Source organism: Pongo abelii, chromosome 2, assembly GCF_028885655.2.
Source record: "Pongo abelii isolate AG06213 chromosome 2, NHGRI_mPonAbe1-v2.0_pri, whole genome shotgun sequence".
NCBI classification, from domain to species: Eukaryota; Metazoa; Chordata; class Mammalia; order Primates; family Hominidae; genus Pongo; species Pongo abelii.
In genome coordinates, this window is record NC_085928.1 from 133,286,618 (window position 1) to 133,313,563 (window position 26,946).

General features: G+C 35.8%; 1 protein-coding gene and 1 pseudogene across 3 annotated transcripts in view; one reads left to right on the top strand and one right to left on the bottom strand.

Annotated features, from left to right (window-relative positions):
• The window catches only part of ZNF385D (zinc finger protein 385D), a 981,405-nt gene extending 969,237 nt beyond the window's left edge, over positions 1-12,168 (top strand). For all 3 annotated transcript variants that reach the window (XM_054552513.2, XM_002814010.6, XM_054552514.2), the window contains 3 exons: positions 4,858-5,036; positions 6,544-6,645; positions 9,155-12,168. In XM_054552513.2, the coding sequence (XP_054408488.1) occupies positions 4,858-5,036; positions 6,544-6,645; positions 9,155-9,388 (515 nt within the window). In that variant the 3' untranslated portion in view covers positions 9,389-12,168. The remainder of the gene's footprint in view (positions 1-4,857; positions 5,037-6,543; positions 6,646-9,154) is intronic.
• An 11,288-nt stretch (positions 12,169-23,456) lies between these two features.
• Positions 23,457-24,626, bottom strand: LOC100444689 (homeobox protein VENTX-like; annotated as a pseudogene).
• Positions 24,627-26,946: the final 2,320 nt, after the last annotated feature.

Here is a 26,946-nt window from a genome sequence, read left to right on the forward strand (position 1 = left end):
TGCAGAGCTCTTCCCTGGGTTTCCTTTGGTCACAGAGTCCATTGTGCAGCTTGTCTCCTACCCCATTATGACTTCAGAGCTTTCCCTCCAGGGCCATTTCTGAAAAAAGCATGCTTATTTTTTCCCCTGTTTTAGACTTCTTGTTTTCTTTGTCTCTATTTTCACCTTTCCAAATTGGACTTTGGATATATTACTGGTAAATCAGCAAATTACTTTCAACCAAGGAACTAATAGAAATGATAGAATTTTTTTTCTTATTTGGGGCAATATTTAGTCACCTGATACCTAGATGCCATTCCAGGTGCCTAATGTTTGTTGATATTCTGATCATGTAAACCAAAGTTTTCTTCTTTAGGAAAAAATTAACATGGAAAATGCTACTATATAGGAGGTCAACATAATAAAAGGTTAACTTGATATTTAGAGATTTTTAAAAGAACACTTGGAGGCGTTTGATGCTAATTACACATTCCAGGTATGTAGATTTGAGAGAGCTTTCCTTCCATAGTACACACAAGAGTTATAATGCTATTATACCAAATATCATAAATAAACACCTTAGCAAAAAAAACAGCTTTGCATTTTGCTGTTTGTATGGAGACTGACCACTTTACTGCCCATTTATAAGCTGAATCATTGAACTTGTCAGTATGATGGTAACTAAATTATTGCTGGCAATTGTATGAGTTTGTTAAAAATCTAGTCAAATGCTATTAAATAGTATTTAATAGGTCTTCTGAAAAACTAAACTTAAAGGTATTCAAATTTATTTTAGAGAGGGGCAAATTTTTCAGACTATACCAACTAGATTTCCCTATAAAGTAAACCCCTCTGAAACTTTCTTTGTAATTTTTAGAAAATAATTTGGCACTTTGAATCGAGAGACTTAAAAATAGTTATATTCTTTGTCCCTATAATACCACTTATGAAAAGCTATCCCAAGGAAACAATCAAAAATGTGATAAAAGATTTAATGAGTAGGATGCTCATTACAACATAATTATATAGGGAAATAAAGGGAAATAATACAAATGTCTAATATTAGATAATGGTTAAATATATCATCTCTATGTATTATAAGTCTATGCTGTCATTAAAAATCATGTGCATTTCTAAAAGTATATATATAATTTCACAGGAATTTTATGCAAAGCCACTTTAGCTAACTTATCCCAACTTTTTAAAATGCACATGTACAAATAGAATATAAAAGACTGGTACATGATAACTATTATCAATATTTTGATATACCTCTAGTTGGTGGAATTAGGGGGTTTTTTTCTTAAAATTTTTTTTAATTTCTCTTATGACCTAATAAATGATTTCTAATGTATGATTTATTTAATTTTTTAGTCATTTGCCAGTTTTCTTGTTTACCTATCTTTCGTTTATGCCAGTACCAAACTTGAAAGCCAGCTAAAAAGAGGAATTGTAAGAATGATGGGAAACGAACGGGAAGTCTAGCCCCTTGCCCCCATATTAACTTGATTTTAAGCGTACTATGTATCTTTTCCCCAAATACTCCAAAACAAACAATTAAGCAGAAAGCAAAAAGCAAAAAAAAAAAAAAAAAAAAAAAAAAGGTAGGATTTCTTGGAGCCTTATGCCGTGCTAAATTTAGACTGTGGTTGGAGTATGATTTCACCTTTCAGAAATCATGAAGCTTCAAGTGAAGGTATTTGTCAGTGCCAGCCTTTTAAAAATGATAAAAGAAAAATAGTCCACTTAGCTCCTTGCAGAGTCTCTCCTCAGAGGAAGGAATGTAGTGCAGAAGTAGACTTATGAGTGCCTAGCTGAGTCATCACAAAAGAAGGGACAGCCTTGCAAGATGTTTACATGATGTTGAAACCAGAGGAGACCACCGGCCACACAGAGCCATATACTTGGAAAGTGTCACCATTCGTGGCACTCTGCTCAGCAAAAAAAAAAAAGCATTATGAGAAAAAGCAGGGGGTGGGGGTGGGGGGATGGAAGGAGAATTGTAGACTCAAATTCCAAGTTTAGAAAAGACAGTATTAACAAAATAGAAAATTAAAGATTTGTGTGTAACAGAATTCAGGTGGCTTAGAAATTCTTAGTGGATTTCTAAGGAACTTAGTTAGCTAGAAATCTACTTTCTTTCTGCCAGGGACTTCAAGTAATGCTTGCTTTGTGACCACGAGCTAGTAACTTAGTCTTTCTGAGTCTCAGTTTATTATCTCCTAAATGGGGATAATAATAGCACCCAGCTCATAGGGTAGCTGTGAGCAGGTAAAAAATTTAGCACAGTATCTGAAACATATTACAGATTTAATACAAAGGGGTTCTTCTAATATCAATTATGTTTATATTATTAATGCACATTTTATCTCATAAATTAAAATGCTTTATAATTAAGAATACATTTTCCTAAATTTTAGCTGTATTTGGAGGAAATACAGCTACACTTACTGCCTACTCAAGCTTTAAGATCTTATAAAACTATCTAATAGTTATTGAATTATGATTGACAATATGTTACTAAATGTATGAGGTTACACTGTTTAAAAGTTCTACTCCATTTACTGGTGAATAGTAACCCTAGACTCAATAGCTATTAGTTGAAGTTCCCTTCCCCAATGTTGCCACATTTTTAATCATATGTATACCTGTGTGTGTGTGTGCATGTGCATGTGTGTGTAAGCGTATGTTTATAAGGTAGGGGTATATTTAATTGTCCTATCTTTTCTAGCTTCTATGGAGAGACTATACTTAAATAATAATTCTAACAACCCAATGACTTTCTGAAAAGATGGGTATTTCTAAAATGTTCACATATGTCCCATTTCTATTCTTCCTCTAGAAACATGACATAGATGGGTCTTAGCTTGCCAAAGATATTCTGAGAAGCACCATATTTTCTGAATCTTTGCCTGCCATTGCTAAGCCCTACTATTGGGGCCAAATCTCTTAAATTTTGCATTATCTCCTGAATACTTAATACTCAATGCTGAGACAAGCCACCTGTGTCTGGCTTTTTTCTCTTCCCAATCAACATAAACTACTTAAATATTATTGAATAGGTTAAAATAGTATTTGGACCCATTCAGCTTCCACCTATGAAACACCAGCTACCAATCACAGATGATATTAACCAAAAGTGAATTTGGAATGCCTCAAGAAAATCAGGATGAGAGTCAATCTCCTACTAACTTCTTAGGCATTCGTAAACTAAACTAGCCCTACTAATGCTTCTCAGTGTCACTGAAGAAGCTGCATAGAAAAAAAAATTTTTGTATAAAATCATCTGTTAGGATAAAAAAGTTTTCATAATCATCTACATATTTTGTTTCTTGCTCCCTAGGACTTTTTTTTCTTTGCCCTCCTCCCACTTATGTCATCTTCAGCTCCCACTTATGTCATTTGCAGCTGCAGTGGAAAGCATTTGTGCTCACTATATTGCAAAGGAGGTGACTGAAATAAGCTCTCGTGAAGCATCACAGTCATTACACTGGAGCAGTTCTCTGGTTCCACGTTTCAATTCGTCCTATCTTCCTGCGAGATACTGACTTTTTCCTTTCTCTAATGTGTTGAAATATGAACATTTTAATAAAAATGGAAAAGAATATGGATATTTAAAATAGGCCATCTAGGTTGTAAGAATGAATACTTTTTACATTGGACTCAGTAAAAAGTAATCATTTTGAAGAAGGGAAACATGTAGCTAGAAACCTGTTTATTTATTGTCCCTTACTTAATATAATGTGATCTGCAGTGACCTCGAGTGCCCTTCACAATATATTTTCTTCATTAACATTTAGTAGTTCTGGAAAGCTGGCCTGTAACTCAGAAGTTAGGAATCATTTCTTTAATGGTTGCAGAATGTACAATCTAATCCATTCAAGTAGGCAGGGGAAACTACTACCAAATATTTCTAAAATCAGAATGGCAGAAAGAACACAAATGATTATAAAAGAAAATGTCACAGAAAAAACACATGACTAAGTGAAAAAAATGAAGAATACTTATCAACTCTAAAAAAAAAAAAGAAATTTTGTGCAAAATTTTCAGAGAAAACTGCCATTATGAACAGTATGTAACTACAGTGATCTCAAGAAAACAAAACACAAATGGGTTGTTAACGGTTGACAATTAGAGTTACATGAATGATGTGTGAAGGCCTGAAGATGTTATTTGTTTATTAAAAGGAAGCAGTTATCCATCGTGCATATGCTTGGGTTATGAGTCCACCCCTCATCTTCTTGGTCATTTGTTTACATAGCCCACCTGTGTGGGCTTTACTATTCTAATATGGATTTGTTTTTCAGTCATTAAGCTCTTTATACTATTACTCTCTCTTTGAACCTAAAATACATAGCCACGAAAGCTTGTTTGTATTCTGTTTAGAAAGTGGGTATTTAATTAGTGCCACTTTTATAAACACACCATGTTTAAACTGATTACACTTGTTACACATCACCTCCAGCTATACCTTTAGCAACCAAATGACTCTTCCTCATCAGGTGTCATTTATGTCTTGTTAGTATCAAGAGGAAATGAAATGAAGTCACACTCATTTAATTTCCCCTCAGGACTCTAAAGTTTAGTTACTATACTAACGGTGCTTGTTTGTAATGTGGAGCATTAGAAAAAAATGAATAATTTAATAACATTATATAAAGTGATGAAAGCACATTGTTACAGTCTGCTGTATCATGTATATACTTCTGCCCATAATGCCAGGAAAAACTGCACTAAAATGAGGCATCAGATTTTGTTATTGTACTGTTTCTTAAAGGTATATACTAGCTAAGATTTTTTTTCCTCCCATCCTACCTCCTTCTCTCCCTCCCTTCTTTCCTCCCTCCTTTCCTTCCTTCATTTCAATATTCCTGACAGGTACTAAGCACAAAACCATGCTAGAAGCCCGGAATGGAAGTGGCACTATCAAAGCCTTTCCTAGGGCAGGAGTGAAAGGCAAAGGACCTGTTAATAAAGGAAACACAGGCCTCCAAAATAAAACATTTCACTGTGAAATCTGTGATGTGCACGTCAACTCGGAAACACAACTTAAACAGGTAAGCAGCACGTATTCTAGGAATGAAAACCAACAAGGGACAGCCTTATAAGCAGGATGTGTGTGCTTCCTTCTTTTTTATTTCTGTCTTTCTGTCCCATCCACCCATCTATTCATCCATCCCTCCGTCTGCCCATCTGTTAACCCACTTATCTTCCCTTCACTGTTCTGATTTATTTATGCTTATTTTAGTTGCTTGAGGAAATACTAAAATGTAATAGATTCTAGAAACTTTCAGAAATTGTTGGCAGTGAGTTTTTACTATTCTTGTATATGAAGAGTGGGTGGAAAAGGGATATCAGATCTTTTCTCTACCAGATTTTCCACTCAAAAGTGTTGATTTTCTTTAAAGGTCAACTTGCAGTATTCCATTTTTATTTGTTTAGATATTTACGTGCTACAACTAGTTTTATACTGAGCTATTCTTTTATTTTATGTGTTTTATTATATGTTGTTGTTCTGTATGTTTAGATCTTGCAGCCACCTGCAAAAGGGATGACTAATCATGTTGTACTCATTTTTACCATGAATAGTCTTCCAAAGAGATCATTTATACATTGCCAGCTAAAGGTCCAGCCCTCATGTTGTATTTTTATATATATGTACAATATTTTGCTGATTTTATGCACCTTAGTTATTTATCTTTAGAATTTAAGGGTTTGACATTTGACTGTACAAATGTGAGGATAAACATTAGTATGGAAATAAATTCATTCGTTCCTGGGCATCTTTGTTTATTTGCATGTAAAATTCCTTTAGACATTTGTTTCCTTTGTAAATGTTTTTCAAAAAAAAAAAAAAGAGAGATGTGTGCAGTGATAAGAAGAAAAGCTAGGGAAAAAAAAGACACTACTATTTGTTTAAAAATACACTAAAATAGGCTGGGCGCAGTGGCTCACGCCTGTAATCTCAGCACTTTGGGAGGCTGAGGCAGGTGTATCAAGAGGTCAAGAGTTCAAGACCAGCCTGGCCAAGATGGTGAAACCCCATCTCTACTAAAAATACAAAGAATTAGCCGGGCATGGTGGTGGGCACCTGTAATCTCAGCTACTTGGGAGGCTGAGGCAGAGAATTGCTTGAACCTGGGAGGTGGAGGTTGCAGTTAGCTGAGATCGCGCCACTGCACTCCAGCCTGGGTAGCAGAGTAAGACTCCATCTCAAAAAAAAAAAAAAAAAAAAAATATATATATACACACACACACATATATACACATATATACATACATATATATGTATATATACATACATATATACATATATACATACATATATACATATATACATACATATATACATATATATACACATACATATATATATATGGATAGCATAAAAATATATATCCTCAAGGCATCAGAATCTCAGGACAAAAGTGCATGATCTTTTATTTTTGTCTTTCTGAAACTTGCATGAAATAATGAATATCTTTCCCCAGGTTAAAACAATATTTGTGAGAGGTTTTTGGAGATGATTTTTTTAAAGCTGTCATTTTAAATTACTTTTAATAGCACATTAGCAGTAGAAGGCACAAAGACAGAGCTGCTGGGAAGCCCCCGAAACCTAAATACAGTCCTTACAACAAACTACAGAAGACAGCACATCCACTGGGGGTGAGTGTCATTTTGCAAGGGTCCAGCCTCTATTCCCAAATGGAATTATTGGTTTCTTGATTTGTTCTGGCATTTTGCCACCTTTAACCACAGCCCAGTACCTTTTACCTTTTTGAGTTGAGCTCAGGTTTATCATAGATCATAGGGAAAAGAGAAAAACCACACTCTTTTGAGTCAAGTAAGTAATCCCATGAAATCTGGTCTTGATGTAAGTTAGTACTTTTGGAAAGAAGGTCAGGAAAAAACAAATTCATGTATATCTTTTTAAATATGTTTAAGAGACAAAGTATTGGTATTATTGGTATCCTCAACAATTTTGGATTTTGAATAACAGTCAAGGACATTCCATAAAACCCAGGAAATATTTTGTAGGAATTTCCTCTCCCCATGACTGCAAATAAGCTTTTTATATTGCTAAGTATACTATTATAATGTCCTGACCTGGATATTTTGGTAGGACTTTAGAGGAAACCTGTGAAACCTCCTGACATTGTAGATGAATATTGATGAACATGTATATTATTTTGTTTTGTTAGTTTGTTTCTGGTTGAAGTGACCATAGCTTTCATCAGAGAGACTCAGAGCTCAATGAAAAGTTAAGAACAACTGTTCTATAAGCTAAATTGTGCATTTTGAAACATTTATTCAAAATAGATCTTATTACTATTTGATGCTATTATGTGCTGCTGACACATGAAAACATAAATAAAGGAAAAATGCAATTATCTATTATGAGACCCCAGTACAAGCTGTCCTGTTAGTTTAGTAGCATTGCCCATTTTTGTTCAAATGAAGTTATTTTAATTTTGTATCCTGAAACTTTGCTGAAGTTGTTTATGAGCTTAAGGATCTTTTGGGCCAAGACCATAGATTTTTCTAGATATAGGATCATTTTGTCTGCAAACAAGGATAGTTTGACTTTTTCTCTTCCTATCTGGATTCCCTTTATGTTCTTCTCTTGCCCAATTGCCCTGGCCAGGACTTCCAATACTATGTTGAATAGGAGTGGTGAGAGAGGACACCTTGTGTTGTGCCGATTTTCAAGGGTAATGCTTCCAACTTTTGCCCATACAGTATGATGTTGGTTGTGGGTTTGTCATACATGGCTCTTATTATTTTGAGATGTGTTCCCTCATTACATGGTTTATTGAGAGTTTTATCATGAAGGGGTGTTGAATTTTATTGAAAGCCTTTTCTGCATCTATTGAGATAATCATGTGTTTTTGCCTTTAGTTCTGTTTACATGATGAATCACAATTATTGGTTTGCATATGTTGAACCAACCTCTCATCCCAGAGATAAAGCCAAATTGATTGTGGTGGATAAGCTTTTTGATGTGCTGCTGGATTTGGTTTACCAGTATTTTGTTGAGTTTTGCATCGATGTTCATCAAGGATATTGGCCTGAAGTTTTGTTTTTTTGTTGTGTCTCTGCCAGGTTTTGGTATCAGGATGATGCTGGCCTCATAGAATGAGTTAGGGAGAAGTTCCTTCTCAATTTTGGGAGATGAAATAATCTGTACAGCAAGGCATGACACATGTTTACCTATATAACAAACCTGTATATGTACCCTTGAACTTAAAATAAAAGTTTAAAAAAGTGAAGTTACTTTACTTCTCTGTAAAGACATAACTTTAGCTGCATTGGGAGGTGAAGAATTCTGCACAGTGCTTCAGCACCACTAGTCATAACCCTGAATGCTATCTCTGGCCAGCATAGATGCAGCTTTTGACAATCAAGTGAATGGTTCTTAAATAAACAGAGTAGTCAAAATTGTGTTGCTATTAGTATACAAACCCTCCTTCCTCACTATCACTATGTTACTGACTCCACAAATGGGAACACTCTCTCAGTGAGAACAGGTATTTTATTGATGTTGCTAGCCAGAGAATGAACTGGCTGTGTAGAGAAGGATTGAGAAAATGTGGTTACCATTTGCACAAAGAAAAAGTGGAACGTGTCAAAATTTAGGGGAGAAAAGGTATTTTTGGTTGTTTCTTAAATTTCTCAATGGAAAGTGGAATTTTATTGTTTTTATTTATTTTGAATAGTACCTCATACAATTGGAAACAACATTCTCTATATAACCCAGGTTACACACTTGGATAGTCGAATGGCATTTGACAGCATTAAAAATCTCTTTAGAAATATATGCTCTTTAGTAGTTAATGTATGTGTAAAGGGTGATAAAAATATTCTATATTTTCTCATGATGAATACTTTCCTCTGAAAGTATAATTTTCAACAAACATAAAATAAAATAAGGTTGCTGAGTACTTTTCTGGAAAACTTTTCAAGCATTCCTGGTTGGCCCTTTTCAGGTATCTTCCAACTCTTCCAAAGGGAAAATGTTCTATACTTCCCATTTTCTTTGTTGTCAGTTCACAAGTGTGAAGCTTTTTTCTTTATAGTTGTTTACTGCTCTATTTTAAAAGCTCCCTGCTATTTTGGGTTTTAAGTACAAATTCCAAAACTGTTGTTCTTTTACAATATTTTTTCTCCCTTGCAGGTAAAATTAGTATTCTCAAAAGAACCTTCAAAGCCATTGGCTCCACGAATTCTACCAAATCCTCTAGCAGCTGCAGCAGCCGCAGCAGCAGTGGCAGTGAGTTCCCCCTTCAGTCTTCGAACTGCTCCAGCAGCAACACTGTTCCAGACTTCTGCGCTTCCTCCAGCACTCCTGCGGCCAGCTCCTGGACCCATTCGGACCGCCCACACTCCTGTGCTGTTTGCTCCTTACTAAATTCCAAATAGGAGTAATTGTACTGCAATAATTTTTCAAAAAACAAAAAACAAACAAAAGAGAACTATGCAGTGTTTATTTATAGTTTAAAGTATATCTGAAGAGCCAGGACTTTTGATAGTGAATTGAAAAGGTTATAAAAAAGGGGGGGAGGTTTGGGGGTGGGAGGGAGGGAGTGGTATTTTCTCCAAATTAAAGCATTCCTCTTGAACGTTGATTGTTTTAGAAGTGATCTCCAGCATTGATTTGTAGTGGTATCTAGAACTTCTGAAGCCTCTGTGACTGTGCTTTTGGGCACCTATTTCCCTCTGCATTGTCTTTCCTGCTTTATGAAACAACTATACATTGTCTAAGGGCATTAACTGGTTCCAATGTATATAAAATAATTTACTCTGTAGATTAAAATCATACAAAAAAGGAAAAAAACAAAAACAAAAGCAACACTGTGAATAGTACTACCCGTGCTGGTCCTCTTGCTATGACAGCAATTACTGGGTATTTATCCCAACAAAAGTAGATACAGTAGATGTCTTGTAAAACAATAGTGCTGTGTCTCAATCTATGCCACTAGGTTTTAAAGAATTGCAAAGGTAGAATGAAAAACTATTTCATACCAATAAGCAGTCAAAAAATAAACATACACCAGATGGTGTCATGGAGGTCTCCCTGGTCAGCATTCTCCCCTCCTATATAGCTTGAAGATATAACAGGGCTAAGCTTAGAGATGGGGGAGGCATTAATAAAGGTGATTTTTTATGAAGTCGTAACTTCCCACCCTGAAGATATATTGCTGGAAACAGGGAAGTGTTTATAATGAACCTATATCTGAAAACAGATAAACCCATGCATCATGGGTGTTAAGAAAGAAATCAGTACAACTCTTCTGTTTCAAGGATGAAGGATCATAACCTAGAATGATAATGCAAAGTAAAGATCTTTCATTTAGTACATATCCAGTAAAAACAGAGAATGTTGCATCTCTGCAGTATCCCCTTTATATCATACCAGTAGGGTTGTTTCTTAGGCAAGGTTTCTGCTTTAAGTATGATGGCAGAATTAAGCATTAGCTATTTTTATGAGTTTTTCTTGTTTTTTTAGATTTCCTGCTGACATGATATAAACAATTAATATATATTTAAATGTTAATAACAACAGGAAATATGAATCTGAGTTAATTGCACACCAATGACATAGTGTTAAAAAATACTGGTAAGTTCCACTCGACAATTATTTCTCCAGTGGAGTTGTGAAATACTGACAGCCTTTGAGATTCACCATCAGGCTGAAAGAAGTTGATGTTTTACCTTTAAAACAAGATTTATCAGGGGTATATATAAATATATGTATATTGTATATATGTTAGAAAGATTAAGAGAATAAGTTATAAAAAGAAAAAAATCTATATAAAATAATTATATAACCATCCAGTGTTACATGTTATCATTAAATTGGTAACAAATGGCATAAAAATAGCTGTGCCTTTAATTTGTGATAAAGGCTATTTGCTTTTTCCCATAGAAAGCTGACATATGCCTATCAAAATGGTGGGGTTTGATGCAGCCAGTCTGTTGCATTAATAGGAACAATGACACTCAAACTAGAATAATGACAAAACATACATGATTTAGGTTTAGAGAAAAAACTATTTTTGAAAAGGTTTTGTAAAGACTATTTAAAAATATAGGGAAGGATTGGGTGTGGCCTTCCTGAAACTGCTCTCAAAGTGTTGTAACCCTTGGAGAGGTATAAAGAATCAAGAGGAAACCATTTGAGACATAGGTGTTTAGCACTTATCATTTTATATTTAAGAAACACCCATAGCGTGCTTGGTGCTCAACATTAAACATGGTTTTTTGGAGTTCTCCACCATCTAGCTATAGAAATTTGTCATATAAATGAATCTTTAAAGCAGTTGGCTTTATATATCTTTTGTTAACCAACCAAAACAAAAACAAAAAAAAGAAGGAAGGAAGGAAGGAAGAATGGAAGGAAGGAAGGAAGAAAGGAAGGAAGGAAGGAAGGAAGGAAAGGGGAAGGGGAAGGGAAGGAAAAAAAGGAAGGAATAAGGGAAGATAATGTGTTCCATAAGTATTCTGGTAGAAAGAATTTCAAACCATGCTTCCCTGGTTAAATATATTGATTAGCATTAAAATTTGTTTTGAAAGTATCTGGTGATTTTGCATTTACCAGCATCTCTATTCTCTAGTTTTAGCAAGTGTTTCCTTTTTCACCTACAGACCCTGATAGTTCAGCCAGGTGGATAGTTGCCCATAAGTCTGTTGTTTGGGGCTCTGTCTGTATCCCATGTGACCAGCTTCTAACCATTTTGAACTTTAGTTTCCCTTTTCTGTTATGTCAAATATTTTGATTTTCCATAATCATCCTGAGTCCCTATCCAACAATCTTTAAAAATGATACAGCCTCACTTTCTGTTAGAGAACTTAGTGTTAATTAATGCAGTCTCACTAAAACGTGCTTTTGCTGTTCTTCCCCATTTTCACCAAAGTGAATGAGCCAGTCCACTAGAAATCGGGGCCTATGGGATACACAGTGTCCTGGGTCACAAGGCATTACTGTCTTTAATGATTTGCTGGGAACAAACAAATCAGCCATATTTTCTCCATCAGCCATATGAGAAATCTCAGAAATACCTGGATCCCTTCTGCCTCACTTTGCTATGGAACCATTTTTGTTTAAATGGTCTTTTAAATTGGAGTTGTAAGCATCAGTTGTCTTTTATTCACTACCTAATAAAGGATGAAGCCTAACCACAGAACTTACAGTGGATTCTCTGTGAGTTGTTTCCCCCACACTCCATATATTTACCAATACCAGAGTAACATCCATTATAGTTCAGGCTGCCATAGAACTGTATCTTTTCCCTTAGGGAACTTTTTTCATGAATAAAGATCCACAATTTAGATTGGTCAGCAGTGTGCTGTGAAAATCCCTGAGGGTGGTCTGACTTTATGGTTACACATTCCTTCCCATGCATCACACCATGGCAAGGAAAGTGATAGAGAAAGCAGCTCTGATTCATTTGAAACAAATATAAATGCATTGCAGAAGCCAAATGCCTCTGGAAAAAGCATTGTTGCACCTCAACCAGATCATCCAGACAAATGGGAAACAGTCATTGGGGAGGTACTGTATTTCTCTTACGAGAAAACAGGCGATTACATATGATAAACTGCTCCTCTCACTGGACCTAAACTTTGAAGAGTACTTGTTTTATTCACATAAGCAAACATACTTGGCTTTTGGCAATTTATATCACCCCTGCCTCATTTGAAAGGATTTCTATCTTTAGGTACTATTGGGCTTCTCCTGATCTATTGCAGTAATTCACTGCCATTATCATCAGAGATGAAATTTGGTTTTTCTAAAGGTGCTACATATTTTGTTGCCAAGAAACTAGTTAGCAAAGGAGTATTTATATGTATTTGAAAATTAAAAGAGCAGGAAATCATGAAATACTAAGAATTAAAAGACAGTAGAAGTTTCAAAACAGAATCAAAGTGGCTGTGCCTATTTGAGTTTCTAAGGCACAAACCAACACATAGACATGAGCAATAAATATCACTAATTACAATTAAATTTTAAATTAATATCTTTGTCTTTGTACCAGTGTAATGTTTCAATTGTTCTGAAGAAATCAGATCACAAAGCTAAAAGATAACTGAAGTGGTATATAGGACTGTTTCTTTAGATCTGAATTGAAGTAGAAAATTACCTTTCTATACATAAGCATGGATGACATTGTATTAATAACTTTATTCACCCAAAAGCAGCATGAAGTGGTGGAAAAAGCAATGAGGAGCCTTAGAGTAGCCAGAGTCTATTGTAGACTTTGTCCCTGACCAACAGGGTAACTTAAATAGTCAACTAATAATGCCTTGTCCTTAATTTCTTCATCAGTAAAATGGATGATGGTGATTAATAGCTAAGCTGGTTTAATATATCAGCACTAGAGGGGCATTGCTTTTATCCTCTCAGGAATAAAAATTCTTTATTCGAGCGACCTATGCAGCTACTCACATACTTGCATATTTCCAGAAAAATATTCTGTATTCCTTCCATCCTGAGTGTAAACCACATTGTAGGTCATTCATATGCTCAACCAGAATGTACATTTCACCAATATTGGAGTAGTTGCTAATTCACTTAGTACTCACTTATTATGACTGCACTTATGCCAACATCATGTAAAATATGCTACTTCTATTTTCCCAGTCAAGAATGTAATAAATTCTGAACAAAACCAACCCTGAAAAAGGCAATAGACAGCTGGCAGTGGGGGCGTGGAAGGGAACAGCAATTTAAATGCATCATCCTTATTTCTTTTGTTGCACTTTCTCTCTTCAATAGGAAGGGGTCCCGACTAAGCCATAACTAATTCTGTCCTGCGTTTGCATGTTTTTTAAGTAATGGTTGCCTTATTAAGACCATTTCTTCCACAGACAAGTATATCAGTTATGCACTCTTGTCATTGTTACAGGAATTATTTAAACTGAGTCCTAACAGTGAAAGTTTTACCTGACTTTTGCTGATTTTTTTTTCTTTCTACATGGGGAGATTTATCTCTGGAGCATCTCTTGTGTTTTTGTATGGTTTGCTTCAGTAACTAGAGAGGCTACTATCAGGAAGTGAAATGGATCATTTCTATGGTAGGTCTCCATTGCCTACATACTATTTCTGAGAGTGGTATCAGGGTGTCCAATGAAAGATGGATATGTTGACATGTCATGCTCATGTTACTGCCACGAATGGACTTACAACTTACCGGAATGTGAATGGTGACAAAAGGCAGGTTCTACTCTGGAAAAATATCATATGTGTTATTTTATCAGAAGTTCATGCAGGTCATGAAGAGTCACAGAGTTTAAAGAATTCTCTGGTTGGGTCATCAATGTTCAGATGTCGAGGGACTGGACATTACCTTCAATTTGAGGGTCTTCTCTTTCCTCTTCTCAGTGATGGAAACTAATCCTTCCTAGGTGGCTAAGTTGACTGTAGAAACTGCTAAAATGTATTTGTCAAATGAGGTAAAATCTGACTATTAATATGTATGATCAGGTACAGTATCTTAGAGTTTGGTTAACTAAGACAGCAGATAATGGGATCATGTTATTTTCAGACTGGCAGGTCATCTCTAAAGACAATTTTTAAAGATTAGGGATAAAATGATTTGTGAGCAAAGAAGTATAATTAAAAATAAGTAATAGTACAGTGATGAGTTCTAAGATTAATGCTTATATACACACACATACAGAATTGTAAAAATATGAGTCTTAGTACCTGTCATTCTTTCACAAAGCCATGGCAAAATCATTTTATTTTCAATGATTAGGTTGGTTTTACTTTAAGAAAAGGAACTCCAATTTCACACTTGGGAATCTTAATCATTTTGGGGCATTAATCATTTTAGGGTATTGGAGGGGCTGGGAAGTAGATATAATGTTAAGGTATTACGCACTCTAGCAAGACTATTATGCTAACAGTTTGAGTTGGGCAATACAATTGTATCATTTCACATCAGCTACTGACTTTGAGTATAGAATTTGAACACTTATAAAATCTTCCTCAAATGCAGGTAGTGTGCAGGACATGGTATAACAAGACTACGGAAAATTAGCAGAGAGAGCCTTAATTGGAAACCCAGATTGTATTTTTGCCAGTACAACAAATATTTTTTAAAGTCTCTCAGTAATAGGATTGTTCAACATAAATCTATTGAGAAACAATGTCAGAGAGTTTTGAAGCTATAGTGAAGTGTGTTAAATTTTATTAACCAAAATAATGATGTGGGTTTTATTGGACATTTGTCAACCCAACTTAACACACATTGTTATATAATTTCAGTATAGGACCCTAGGGATAGGGGCAACTAATATTGTATAAAGACCCTTCATGAGATGCTTTATGTCTCTTATGATGTTATGCTAACATTAGTAGAGATGAAAAAGAAATTAAGTTCGTGAGATCCTGGAAAGTTTAACTCTTATCAAATAGTCAAGAAAAATTCCATTTTATGGCATCTGGTTTTTAAACGGATTATAGAAAAATGTGTGGAAATACTGGATATTGGCAAAAAAGCCTTGTGGCCAAGGGATCTGGGCACAAGATCGAGCATCACAGAACAGTGAGCACAGTCGTTGGCTTCACTACCAATCATCTACGAGGAAACTGGGCCAATTCACTTGACATTTTGATGATTCTCTCTGATAAAAATAGGGATAATGACTGATTACAGAAATGTGCTTTTAAAAAAGCTGAATTTAGTAAAAGCAAGTCATTTGCTACTCAAAATAGCTCCAAAATCTAAGCCATATTTCTATAAATTTCATAAAGTTGTTTCAAAATGCGACTTATAGTTACAGTGTTTATATTACTACATATTTAAGATGGAACTGACCTGATGCCAAAGCTACATCATTTGTAGCTATACTAGCTTTCTCTTTTGTCCTGAAAAAAGGTTGGAGTGTTTTTAAAAATATAGTTTTTGATCTGCACATGGAGCTATATGCAAAGAACATTGTTTCTTCAGGGAATATTTTTAGTCATAGTTTCTTTCATTTGTTTTATCAGCAAAAATCTTATGTCAGTTTCAACTAAGGTCTCCTACCTTAACTTTAGTCAATAATTTCTTCTAATAATATTTAATTCACTGAAATTTTACAACAAATTTTAAATTGACTACTAAGAGTGGTCAGTTGGGGAAAATTTAGTGTTATCCAATGTATGATGAAATATTCAGCTCTCACAAAAACTGGATGTTTGGCTATTTTAAAATGGCTGTTCTTCACAATAAAACTACAAACAGACACTGTCGAATAAATTGAGTGATAAGTATGTGTATTTACTAACATGAGCCAATTTGAACTTTAGTTTTGAGATCTAAAAATATCTTAATCTACATGCATTACTGACTATAAATTGAAGGCAGTATTCTTTTGACAACCAAGCTTATTGAAAACTTTGGCATTAATATTCACAAACATGAGCACTATTTTGAAATTAAAAATAGACTATGGTTTGCTCTACATGTTCGTGACCCTGCAAAAAATAAAGGAAAAGTATTCATGTGATTTTTCTCCTCTTATATTCTTATGGCTTAAAAAATATAACCAGGGTTTTATCTAATATCAATCTCTTGGCAAAGGATCATATAAGGTTTTACCTGCTAACAAGAATACCTCATTTGAAAGAGCATTACCACAAGCATTGGAGGGAGGTACAGTTGACATGGTGAATTTGATTTTACAAAAACTAACAAAGCTGTGGGGGCACAAAGCATTGATTTAACTATAATCACTAGTCACACCAATGTGAGATTCCGAATCATTGGTCAGCCACAGTGATACCATCTTGGCGTCAAACTTGCCTGTTCCATCTTTATCAATGTTTCTGGAAGTCTGACTTGAGTACCAGAAGCCAAAATGCTCAGAATGCTAATTTGTGCCCCCTTATGGCCCACGTGTTCAATAAATAAATTTGCTTTTTACATCTTGTCAAATTTTACTGAATAAACCTTTCATCAGAGGTTCTGCATATCCCCAGGTGGGCTTGGAAACTTGAGGGAGGATTTTATTGTGTTTTATATTACAATAGTTGAATGATGATTCTATATGTTATATTTGTTTTCGTTAAAAACCCAAAGAACTACCCTTTGTATACCAGTAAAGTACTATTTTTTCTTAAAAAAAGTAATAATAATAATAATTAAGGCAATTCATATAGTTTGTTTTATGCCAGTCTTCTGTTTTAAGTCATGTGATAACATCTCCCCAAACATCAATTTCTCATTCTACATGATATGTGATAAAATCCCCCATATGCCAATAATTTCCCCCACTATAAAATGATGCTGCTTTCAATATTATTGACTCAGAATTTTAAAATATAGCACAGTTTATCTTGTCTGTGGTTCTGTACTAAGTTAAACTTGCAGCTGTGAACAAATTAATATTTATTTTTATCAGGAATTCTTTAAGATGAACTTTTCAGTTTTAGTAAAAGAAAGACACTAGTGATATTTTTATGTGATGAAAGCTCTCTGGTTCCTTCAGCAGCTCTAGGAATATCCTTAGCCATTATATCCTCTCTCTTTGACAATATCAAAATTGTCCAGGTAAATATAACATTGCCTGTGGTATCAGGACATTGGTCTGTTTATGTCCTTATTCTTCACTTGGTTTGTGGAATCAAAATGGTTGCTTATTTTCCTCTCTTCTGCAGATAATCCATAGGCAATGTATTCAGTTTGGTAAACATTTTTTTTTTCATCTTGGTTTAAGTTTGAAGGCTCTAAGGAAGAGGAATATTAGAACAAATTGGGTATTCTATATGTTCTACTCCACTTGTTTGTAATATACTCCTGTTCTGAGAGTTATGGTAAACCTATATAACACGACTGTTCCAAGTGCCAAGTGAGAATTGTAGTGACTCACAGAACACGTCTCATGACTATTTATCAAAAGAAACGTGTTGATTAAAGAAAAAAAGTAAAATGTTTTATTTTCATTCAGTTCTGAATGATGCTGGTTCCATTACCCCTTCTTTCTCCCTTGTTAAACAAGGTAAACGTTTTCATACTTAAACTGACCACTTAGAGCATTTCAGCTTAATATAAGGCAGAAAAATAATGTCACCCATAACTTTGAATCTTTATGGTTGGCCTTTGCTAAAATAAAATTTTAGTGAAGACAAGAGGTTGCAAGATGGTAGTCCATGTTTCCATAGGGCTGAATTTGTTTTTTAATTTTAGTTCCCAAACAGCTTTGAAAAAAGTGTTTTTAAAATGAGAATTTCTATATTTTCTATCTGCTACTAAAGACACTGCTAGACTGATTAAGCCTGGTGGATAGAGAAAATCCAAACTTGAACCTTTGGAAAAATCATTTATCCACATTTAAAATTCTATAAGCCCCTAAAAACATGTTAACACCAACACATGGAAAAGAAAATGTGTTGCAGTAAGTTCTCATTCATGTTCAAGAACAACAGGAGATGAAAAGTATGTGCACCAACTAAGGTTTTCTTTCACACTCTCTGAATATACAATGAATATACCAAAAATGAAAGGCTACAAATGGTGTTATATTGAAATTCAAACACATGAATATTCAGAGAAAACTATTGTAAAAAAATTATTATCCATACGTACATACTTGCTGCCAAATTGAAAATTATCATTGCTAAATTTTTTTAGTCTATTCTGACAGGTCAAAATAATTTATCAGGCTCATTAACTAACAGGTTTAATTATATTTCAACTCAGAAGAGATGAACATGAAAGATATCAGTAGCATTTCTCTATGCCTATCATTTATTACCATAACCATATTTAAGTCAATATGAATCTTCTATAAGTGAATAAAAGTTAGACTTTTTGATGTAATAATGATGCAACACAATTGTTCTCCTTGTATGCATTATAAAATGGAAAGTTGGATTGAATATTCTGCCTAATGCTATATGCTCACATCAATCTGCAACTGTAAAATTTTCCAGACACCAGAGCCCCACAGATTGTAGACTCCACCAATTTCCTGACTACTATGTAGTCAAATACCAGGTTCACCTATTTACAAAACCAGCCCTTTCCTCCATGTTAGTTCAAAACACGTTTCTGGTGTTGATACCAGTGCTCCATCCCAGTGGGGAGCTATGGATGACACACCTTATTTGTAAAAGAAATCTGGTTCGTGTGTTCAAAACTTATTTAACTAGGAAAGAAGGAATGTATCAGCAAGTGCCTGAAACCTTCTCTACTGGTCTTCTAAGGCTGATGTCTTTATATTTCATCTTAGCGAAAAGAAGCAGAAATAATAATACTAAAAAGAGGGGAAGAAAAAGGAAAAGTGGAAAAAAAAAAGTTAGACATGATGTAACATTATAAAAACAACCTTAAAATGCCCAAATATAACTCTAATAGGAGACTTAATGAATAGACTTTGTGGGAAAAACAGTAGTAAACTTTAAAGCCTCTGAAAGAATTGTATGCCTAAGGGAAAAATAAACATTTGCTTCCAAAATTAAAATAAAATAAATTGAGAATTTCTGATTTTTCTTGAAAAGTAAAAAAAAAAAAAAAAAAAAAAAAAAAAAAAAAAAAATCTGAGAGCACCCTGGTACTGAATTCCCACTAGGTGTTTATTAGCTGCAGAACTAGCTAAATGAACTTTGACTGGCCCCTTTGGACAAAACAGAATTTTACAACTTTCTACAATCTGTACTTGGAGGCCCCAGTCTTTGCTTTTTGCCAGTCCCTGTAATCAGTTTGGTTTGCAACCCCCAGCATGGTTTACAGTTTCTTAGTCACCAGGTACTCTTTTACTAGCTAGTCTTAAGGGTCTTCATCCATCTACCTTCTCTCCCAATGGGTTCCCCTTGTAATGTTTTTTATTATTATTTTGGATAGGCATTTTCAACAAGGGGAGTTTTTTTTCACAAGCAACACCTTCAATAAAGGTTTTCTTTACCAGAATATGACCTGTGACAAATTAATGACTTGAGTGTGTGTGGGGTTTCTTACAGTTGACACCTAGGAAAGATTTGATTTGGTTTATGCAGTGGGTGACCATATCAAGAAACAAATTCTGTCATTTTTTTTGTGTTTCTCTACAGGAAGGTTTGGCTTCTGCTAATAGCAGAAATTGGACTTTAGGAAGAAAGACCAAACATTTTTCATATGAAAACAAGTCCTTACCTATTTAATTCTCTCTTGAAGTTAGATATGAAGAAAATTCAGAAATATTGTTTCTGAATATACATTTGCTGAATACATTCTGATTCTTTAGAGGGCCACTGACACTTTCCCCCAAATACATGTAACCTGTCAGATTATCAGTTTGAAAAAGATCCATACAAAAATGTTTTATCAACTTTCAAAATAACCCCCCTTTTTCCCCACATTTAGGAACAGCATTTAAAATGCAGAATTATCCTTCACATGCTAAATATCTATCATCTGCCTATGCAATAAACTGACCCAATTAACGTTGATATTAGCATCTATACTTTTGAAATCACTAAATATCTAATAGCAAAGGTCTCTTTCATATTGTTTTGCTTAGAAATAAAAAATAGGGCTGTTCATAAGTTTCCATTGAGTATTCCAAGCCAGAAAGCCCTTGCCACAGCTGGATTTGGAAGCTTGAATAACATATAACTTCGTATTTCTCAAAGTGTGTAATCCAGGTATTATGAATAATTTCTAGCCAAATCCTAAGAAGTTGTACATGATCTTTCTAAACACAGGCTGGGAATTGTTACGCTGAAGCAAAAATGAAGTGTCAGGTAAACTCTGATGCTGGGGAACACAATTAGAACATTACTGAATTACTCTCCTGTTAAAGAGCTCACCTTCACCTTCGAAAGCTAATTATCAGTTTACCATGTTTTATTCATTAATTAGAATTATTTTCTAGAGTGTCAGAGCATTTCAGGTGGGTTGGGCTATGATGGAAAAGACTAGATAATCATAACCTCTGCAAGTTTGTGATTTATTTAGCCAAAGATGCAGAACTTATGGGAAGCAAAATGCTATACAGGGTGGTAGAAAACGAGGTCTATTTTGGCCACTGTTTCTTTTCCTCTGGATTCCTTTTAGGTGAGAGGTAGGAGAGACAGGGCCACAGTTGCCAGGGATGCTTGGTACAGATATGGCTCTGCCAGATTTATTTAGGAAAGCCTATTTTATGCTAACTCACTACCATTGTATACTCAGGTGTATTAGTTTCCTTGGGCTTCTGAAACAAAATGCCATAAACTTTGTTGGCTTGAAACAACAAAAAAATGTAGTCTGTCACGGTTCTAGAGGTGGGAAGTCAAAAATCAAAGTATTAGCAGGATTGGTTGTTTCTTAGGGTGTCAGAGGAAGACTGTTCCATGTCTCACTCTTCTGGTGGTTGCTGGCAATCCTCGGCATTCTATGGCTTGTAGATATGCACTCCAGTGTCGGCCTTTGTCATTTATTGGGCTTGTTCCTATGTGTCTTCATGACTTTCGTTTCTCTGCATGTTTGTCTCTTCTCTTTTTCTTATAAGGACACCAGTCATATTGGATTTAGGATTCATCCTACTCAAGTGTGACCTCATCTTAACTAGTTACATCTGCTAAGACCCTATTTCCAAGTAAAGCCACATTCTCAGGTTCTTCTAGAGGTAGAACTTCAACATATGTTTTTGGGAGAATCAAATCAACCCACAACATTAGGTTTATCTTACCCTTCCTAGAGAACTCACATTCAATTTGTACCCTTCCCTTTAAGGAGACATTTGCTATCTTAATACTTTGCTAGTTCATGAACAAAACCACCATCATAAAGCCACCAATTTCATTGTTGAGATTTGAGGTGCAGGCAAGCAAAACAGGGCCCTGAAAACTATCTTTGTTCCTATTGTTTTCTTTTTTTCTAAAAATGCTATACCTTGCTAGCCACACCAAATCCCAGTGTCTTAGGTTAGGTCCTCTAGAAGCAGAGCCCAAAATGGGCTTCTCAGCAAAGTTGTTTGTTACTGAAGGGGTACTCACAGGGGGAAAGGGATAAAGGAAGTAGAATAGGATGAAATAAAAAACTTGAGGTCCAGTTTCAGACTAGTCTCATAAGAAGCTCAAATATTTCTAGTACTTTTTAAAAATAGCATGTGATCATTAATACAATCCAAGGATAAGGTATGAAAAGAGACAGGTGCAATTAGAAGGAAAAAAAAGAGATGCATAACATCAACTCTTAGTGCCATTGAAGGTTATGGGTCATTTTTAGGTAGGCTGATTAGTCGTTCTAGTTTGCCTGAAACACTTCCAATTTATGCCTGTTATACTGATGCAATCATTAATCATGCCCCATGTCAAGCTAAAACTTTTTTATTTGTTTAATAAAATGTATGAGTTTAATCTTTTTCAAATTTATAAAACAAGTGGACTGACATAAGAACTTTTCCAATAACAATTTTTATAGTAATTTGTATTTAATAAAACACATTGTTTATGAGGGAATCTAATTGAGAAGACATAAAATGTTTACCCTAGAAAAGTAATTGATATTTTAGATTACAATACTATTACTGAATATCTTATTTCTCCATCTGTCCACTCTTCACGCATTCGTGCATCCTTTATTAATATGCAGTTATAATGTACCCTATACTATATTGGATAGGAGAGGGAAGGGTAACTAAAACATACCCAGCAACACACTGTGCCAAATGCATATTTATGTTTATTTGTACATAATATTTTACATACTTATGGAGTACATGTGATATTTTGTTATATGCATAGACTGTATAATGATCAAGTCAAGGATTTGAGGCGTCCATCACTTTGAATATTTATTATTTCTATGCATTGGGAATGATTCAAATCCTTTCTTCTAGAAACATTGAAATGTACAATATGTGTTCTTAACTATAGTCACTCTGCTTTACAGTGGAAAGATAGGATTTATACTTTTTATCTAACTGTGTATTTGCGCCTGTTAACCTACCTCTTCTCATCCTCCCCTCACCCACCCAACATTCTTAGCTTCTAGTATCTATTATTCTACTCTCTGCCTTTATATGATTAACATCTTTAGCTCCCACAAGAGTAAGGACATGCGATGTTTGTCTTTCTGTGCCTGGGTTATTTCACTTAAAATAATGATATCCACTTCCATCCTTGTTGCTGATACACGATTACATTCTTTTTTATAGCCAAATAGTACACCATTGTGAATGTATACCACATTTTTTCTTTATCTATTTGTTGATTGATGGACACTTACACGGATCCCATTTCTTTACTATCGAGAATAGACCTGTGATAAACATGCCAGTGCCGGTATCCCTTTGATATATTCACTGGTTTCTATTCCTTTGGATAGACCCTCAGTAGTGGGATTGCTGGTGAATATGGTAGCTGTATTTTTAGTTTTCTGATAAATTTCTACAATATTTTCCACAATGGTTGTACTAATTTACATTCCTACCAACAGTGTATAAGAGTTCCCTTTTCTCCACACTTCAGCAGTATCTATTGCTTTTTGTTTTTTGTTTGTTTGTTTTTTAGTGAAGAGGTGGCTTTAACAAATATATTCTCCAGAAATCTCCAGAACGTTTGCGAGGGTCAGGGTGAGAGGTGCCCGCCACGATGTAAACACAACAGCTGAGTCCTCCGGGTAGGCGTCAGATGCGATCTGCACAGACCGCGTGTGTGGGAGGCATGTAGTCAGAGGCGTTTCCTCAAATGCATCCCCTGTCTCTGGCAGAGCACACACGCCCCAGGGCCCCGTGGACAGGGCTGGTCCCAGCTTATGCACGCCACTTCCTGGGCGTGGGGGGTGGTATGCCAGAGGCTGCCCGCAGCAGGAAGCCCACGAAGAGGCCAGGGCCTCTGATCCATTTGTCAGACTCCAGAAGGAGCCAAGGGGCAGCCAGGGGGCCCAGGCAGGAGTCCCCAAGGGCACAGCAGCTGCAGGCCATTGGCAAGGCCGGAAGATGGTGAGTGGAAAGCAGAGGGCCCGTGGAGAGACCCCGAGAAGGGGCCATGTAGCTGGAAGTCCTGCATTTGCCGTTTGTGTTTCATCCGGCGATTTTGAAACCAGGTTTTTATCTGGACCTCTGAGAGCTACATCTCCCTGGCCAGACTCTTCCGCTCCAGAGGGCCCAGGTACTGGTGGTGCGGAAGACGCCCTCCAAGGTGCAGACCTGCTCCGTGGTGAAGGCTGTGCGGACACCGGGGGCCAGCTAGGGGTTTGGCTCCTTACTCAACCCAGCCACAGTCCTCTCCGGCGCATGCAGATTTGAGGAGCTAGCCTCCTTGGTACTGACAGCCTGAGGGGGCTCCCGGGTGCCGAATGTCTGGCCCGGGCCAGGGAGGCTCCCGGGGGAGACGTCAGCAGGCCTGGGGGTGTGGGTCGACCCTGAGCAGCTGCTCGGGGAGAGCCAGTACACGGAGCCAAAGCTGGAGGGCTGCTGCCAGCCACGAGGTGGGGAGGAGGAGAGACACGTGGCGGTCAGGTGGGCCGGAGGGAAGACCCGGCGGGGCTGGCCAGGCGCAGGATCCAGCTTGCTTTTTGTCTTTTTAATAATAGCCATTTTAACTAGGATAAGATGATATGTAATCTTTAGTTTTGATTTGCGTTTTCCTGATAAATAATGATGCTGATAATTTTTTCATACACCTGTTGGCCATTTATATGTATTCTTTTGAGAATTGTCTATTCATGTTCTTTCCGACTTTTTTTTTTTTTTTTTTTTTGAGACAGAGTTTCACTCTGTCACCCAGGCTGGAGTGCAGTAGCAGGATCTCGGCTCATTACAACCTCTGAATCCCGGATTCAAGTGATTTTCATGGCTCAGTCTCCCAAGTAACTGGGATTACAGGTGTGTGCCACCATGCCCGGCTTATTTTTGTATTTTTAGTAGAGACGGGGTTTCACCATGTTGGCCAGGCTGGTCTTGAACTCCTGACCTCAAGTGATTCGCCCACCTCGGCCTCCCAAAGTGCTGGGATTAAAAGTGTGAGCCACCATGTCTGGCGCCATTCTGCTCACTGTTTAATGGAATTTTTCTTTTTTTAAATTGTTTAGTTGTTTGAGTTCTTTGTATATTCTGATTAATTCCTTTTCAGATGAATGATTTGCACACATTTTCTCCCATTCAACTGTCAACTGGTTGTCTCTTCACTCTGTTTCTTTTGCTGTGCAGAAGCTTTTTAGTTTAACATAGTCTGGTTAGCCTATTTTTGTTTTAGTTGTTTGTGCTTTTGAGGTCTTAGCCACAAAATCTTGGCCTAGACTAGTATTCTGAAGTGTTTTCTCTATGTTTTCTTCTAGCAGTTTTATAAGTTTAGGTCTTACATTTAAGTGTTTAATCCATCTTCAGTTGATTTTTATAGATGAGGAGAGATAGAAGTCCAGTTTCATTTTTCTGAATATGGACGTCCAATTTTCCCAGCACTATTTTTTGAAGAGGTCGTCCTTTCTCCAGTGTATGTTCTTAGTGCCTTTGTAGAAAATCAGTTGACTGTGATATATGCATTTTTTTCTGGGTTCTCTATTATGTTTTATCTGTCTATGTGTCGATTTTTATACCAGTAACCATACTGTTTTGGTAACTACAGCCTTGTAATATATTTTTAAGTAAGGTAATGTGATGCTTTCAGCTTTGTTCATTTTGCTCAGGATTGCTTTGGCTATTTTGGCTCTTTTAGTGTTTCCTATGAACTTTAGGATTGTTTTTTCTATTTCTGTGAAAAATTATGTTGGTATTTTCATAGGAATTGAATTAAATCTGTAGATTGCTTTGGGAAGTATGGTCATTTTAATGATAACCCTTCTGATCCATGAGCATGGGATGGTCTTTTCATTTGTTTGTATCTTCTTCAATTTCTTTCATCAGTATGTTATAGTTTAGCTTATAGAGATCTTTCACCTCTCTGGTTAAATGTATTCCTAGGTATTTTATTTTTTGCATTTATTGTAAATGATATTGCTGTCTTTGTTTTTTTCTTTGGCTATTTCATTATTGGAATATGGAAATGCAGCTGATTGGCCAGGTGCAGTGGCTCATGCCTATAATCCCAGCATTTGGGAGGCTGAGGTGGGCGGATCATGAGGTCAAGAGATTGAGACCATCCTGGCCAACATGGTGAAACCCCATGTCTACTAAAAATACAAAAATAATTAGCTGTGCTTGGTGGCATGCACCTGTTATCCCAGCTACTCAGGAGGCTGAGGTAGGATAATCACTTCAATCTGGGAGGTAGAGGTTGCAGTGAGCCGAGATTGTGCCACTGCACTCCAGGCTGGTGACAGAGTGAGACTCTGTCTAAAAACTAATATATATATATACACACACACACACACACACACATATATATGTGTATATATATACACACATATGTGTATGTGTGTGTGTGTATATATACACATATGTGTATATGTGTGTATATGTGTATATGTGTATATATATATAGAAATGCAGCTGATTTTTGTATGTTGATTTTGTATCTTGCAACTTGACTGAATTTGTTTGTTACCTCTACAAGTTTTTTGATGAAGTCTTTTGTTTTTTCTAAACACAAGGTCATGTTGTCTGCAAAGAGGAAAAATTTGAACTCCTCTTTTCCAATATGAATGCCTTTCATTTCTTTCTCTTGTCTGAATGCTCTGGCTAGGACTTCCATGTTGACTGGAAGTGCTGAAAATAGGCATCTTGTACTTAGAAAAAAGGCTTTCAACATTTCTCCATTCAGTATGATGTTAGCTGTGGGTTTGTCATATATGGCCTTTACTGAGGTATATTCATTCTATGCCTAGTTAATGGGAAGTTTGTATCTTGAAAAGATGTTGAATTTTATCAAATGTTCTCTCTGAGTCTATTGAGATAATAATATAGTTTTCGTCTTTCATTCTGTTGATGTGATACATCATGTTTATTGATTTGTGTATGTTTAATCATCTTGCATCCTCGGTACAAATCCCACTTAATCATGCTTCTTATCTTTTTGATATGCTGTTAAATTTAATTTGCTAGTATTTTGTTGAGAATTTTTGCAACTTTGTTTAT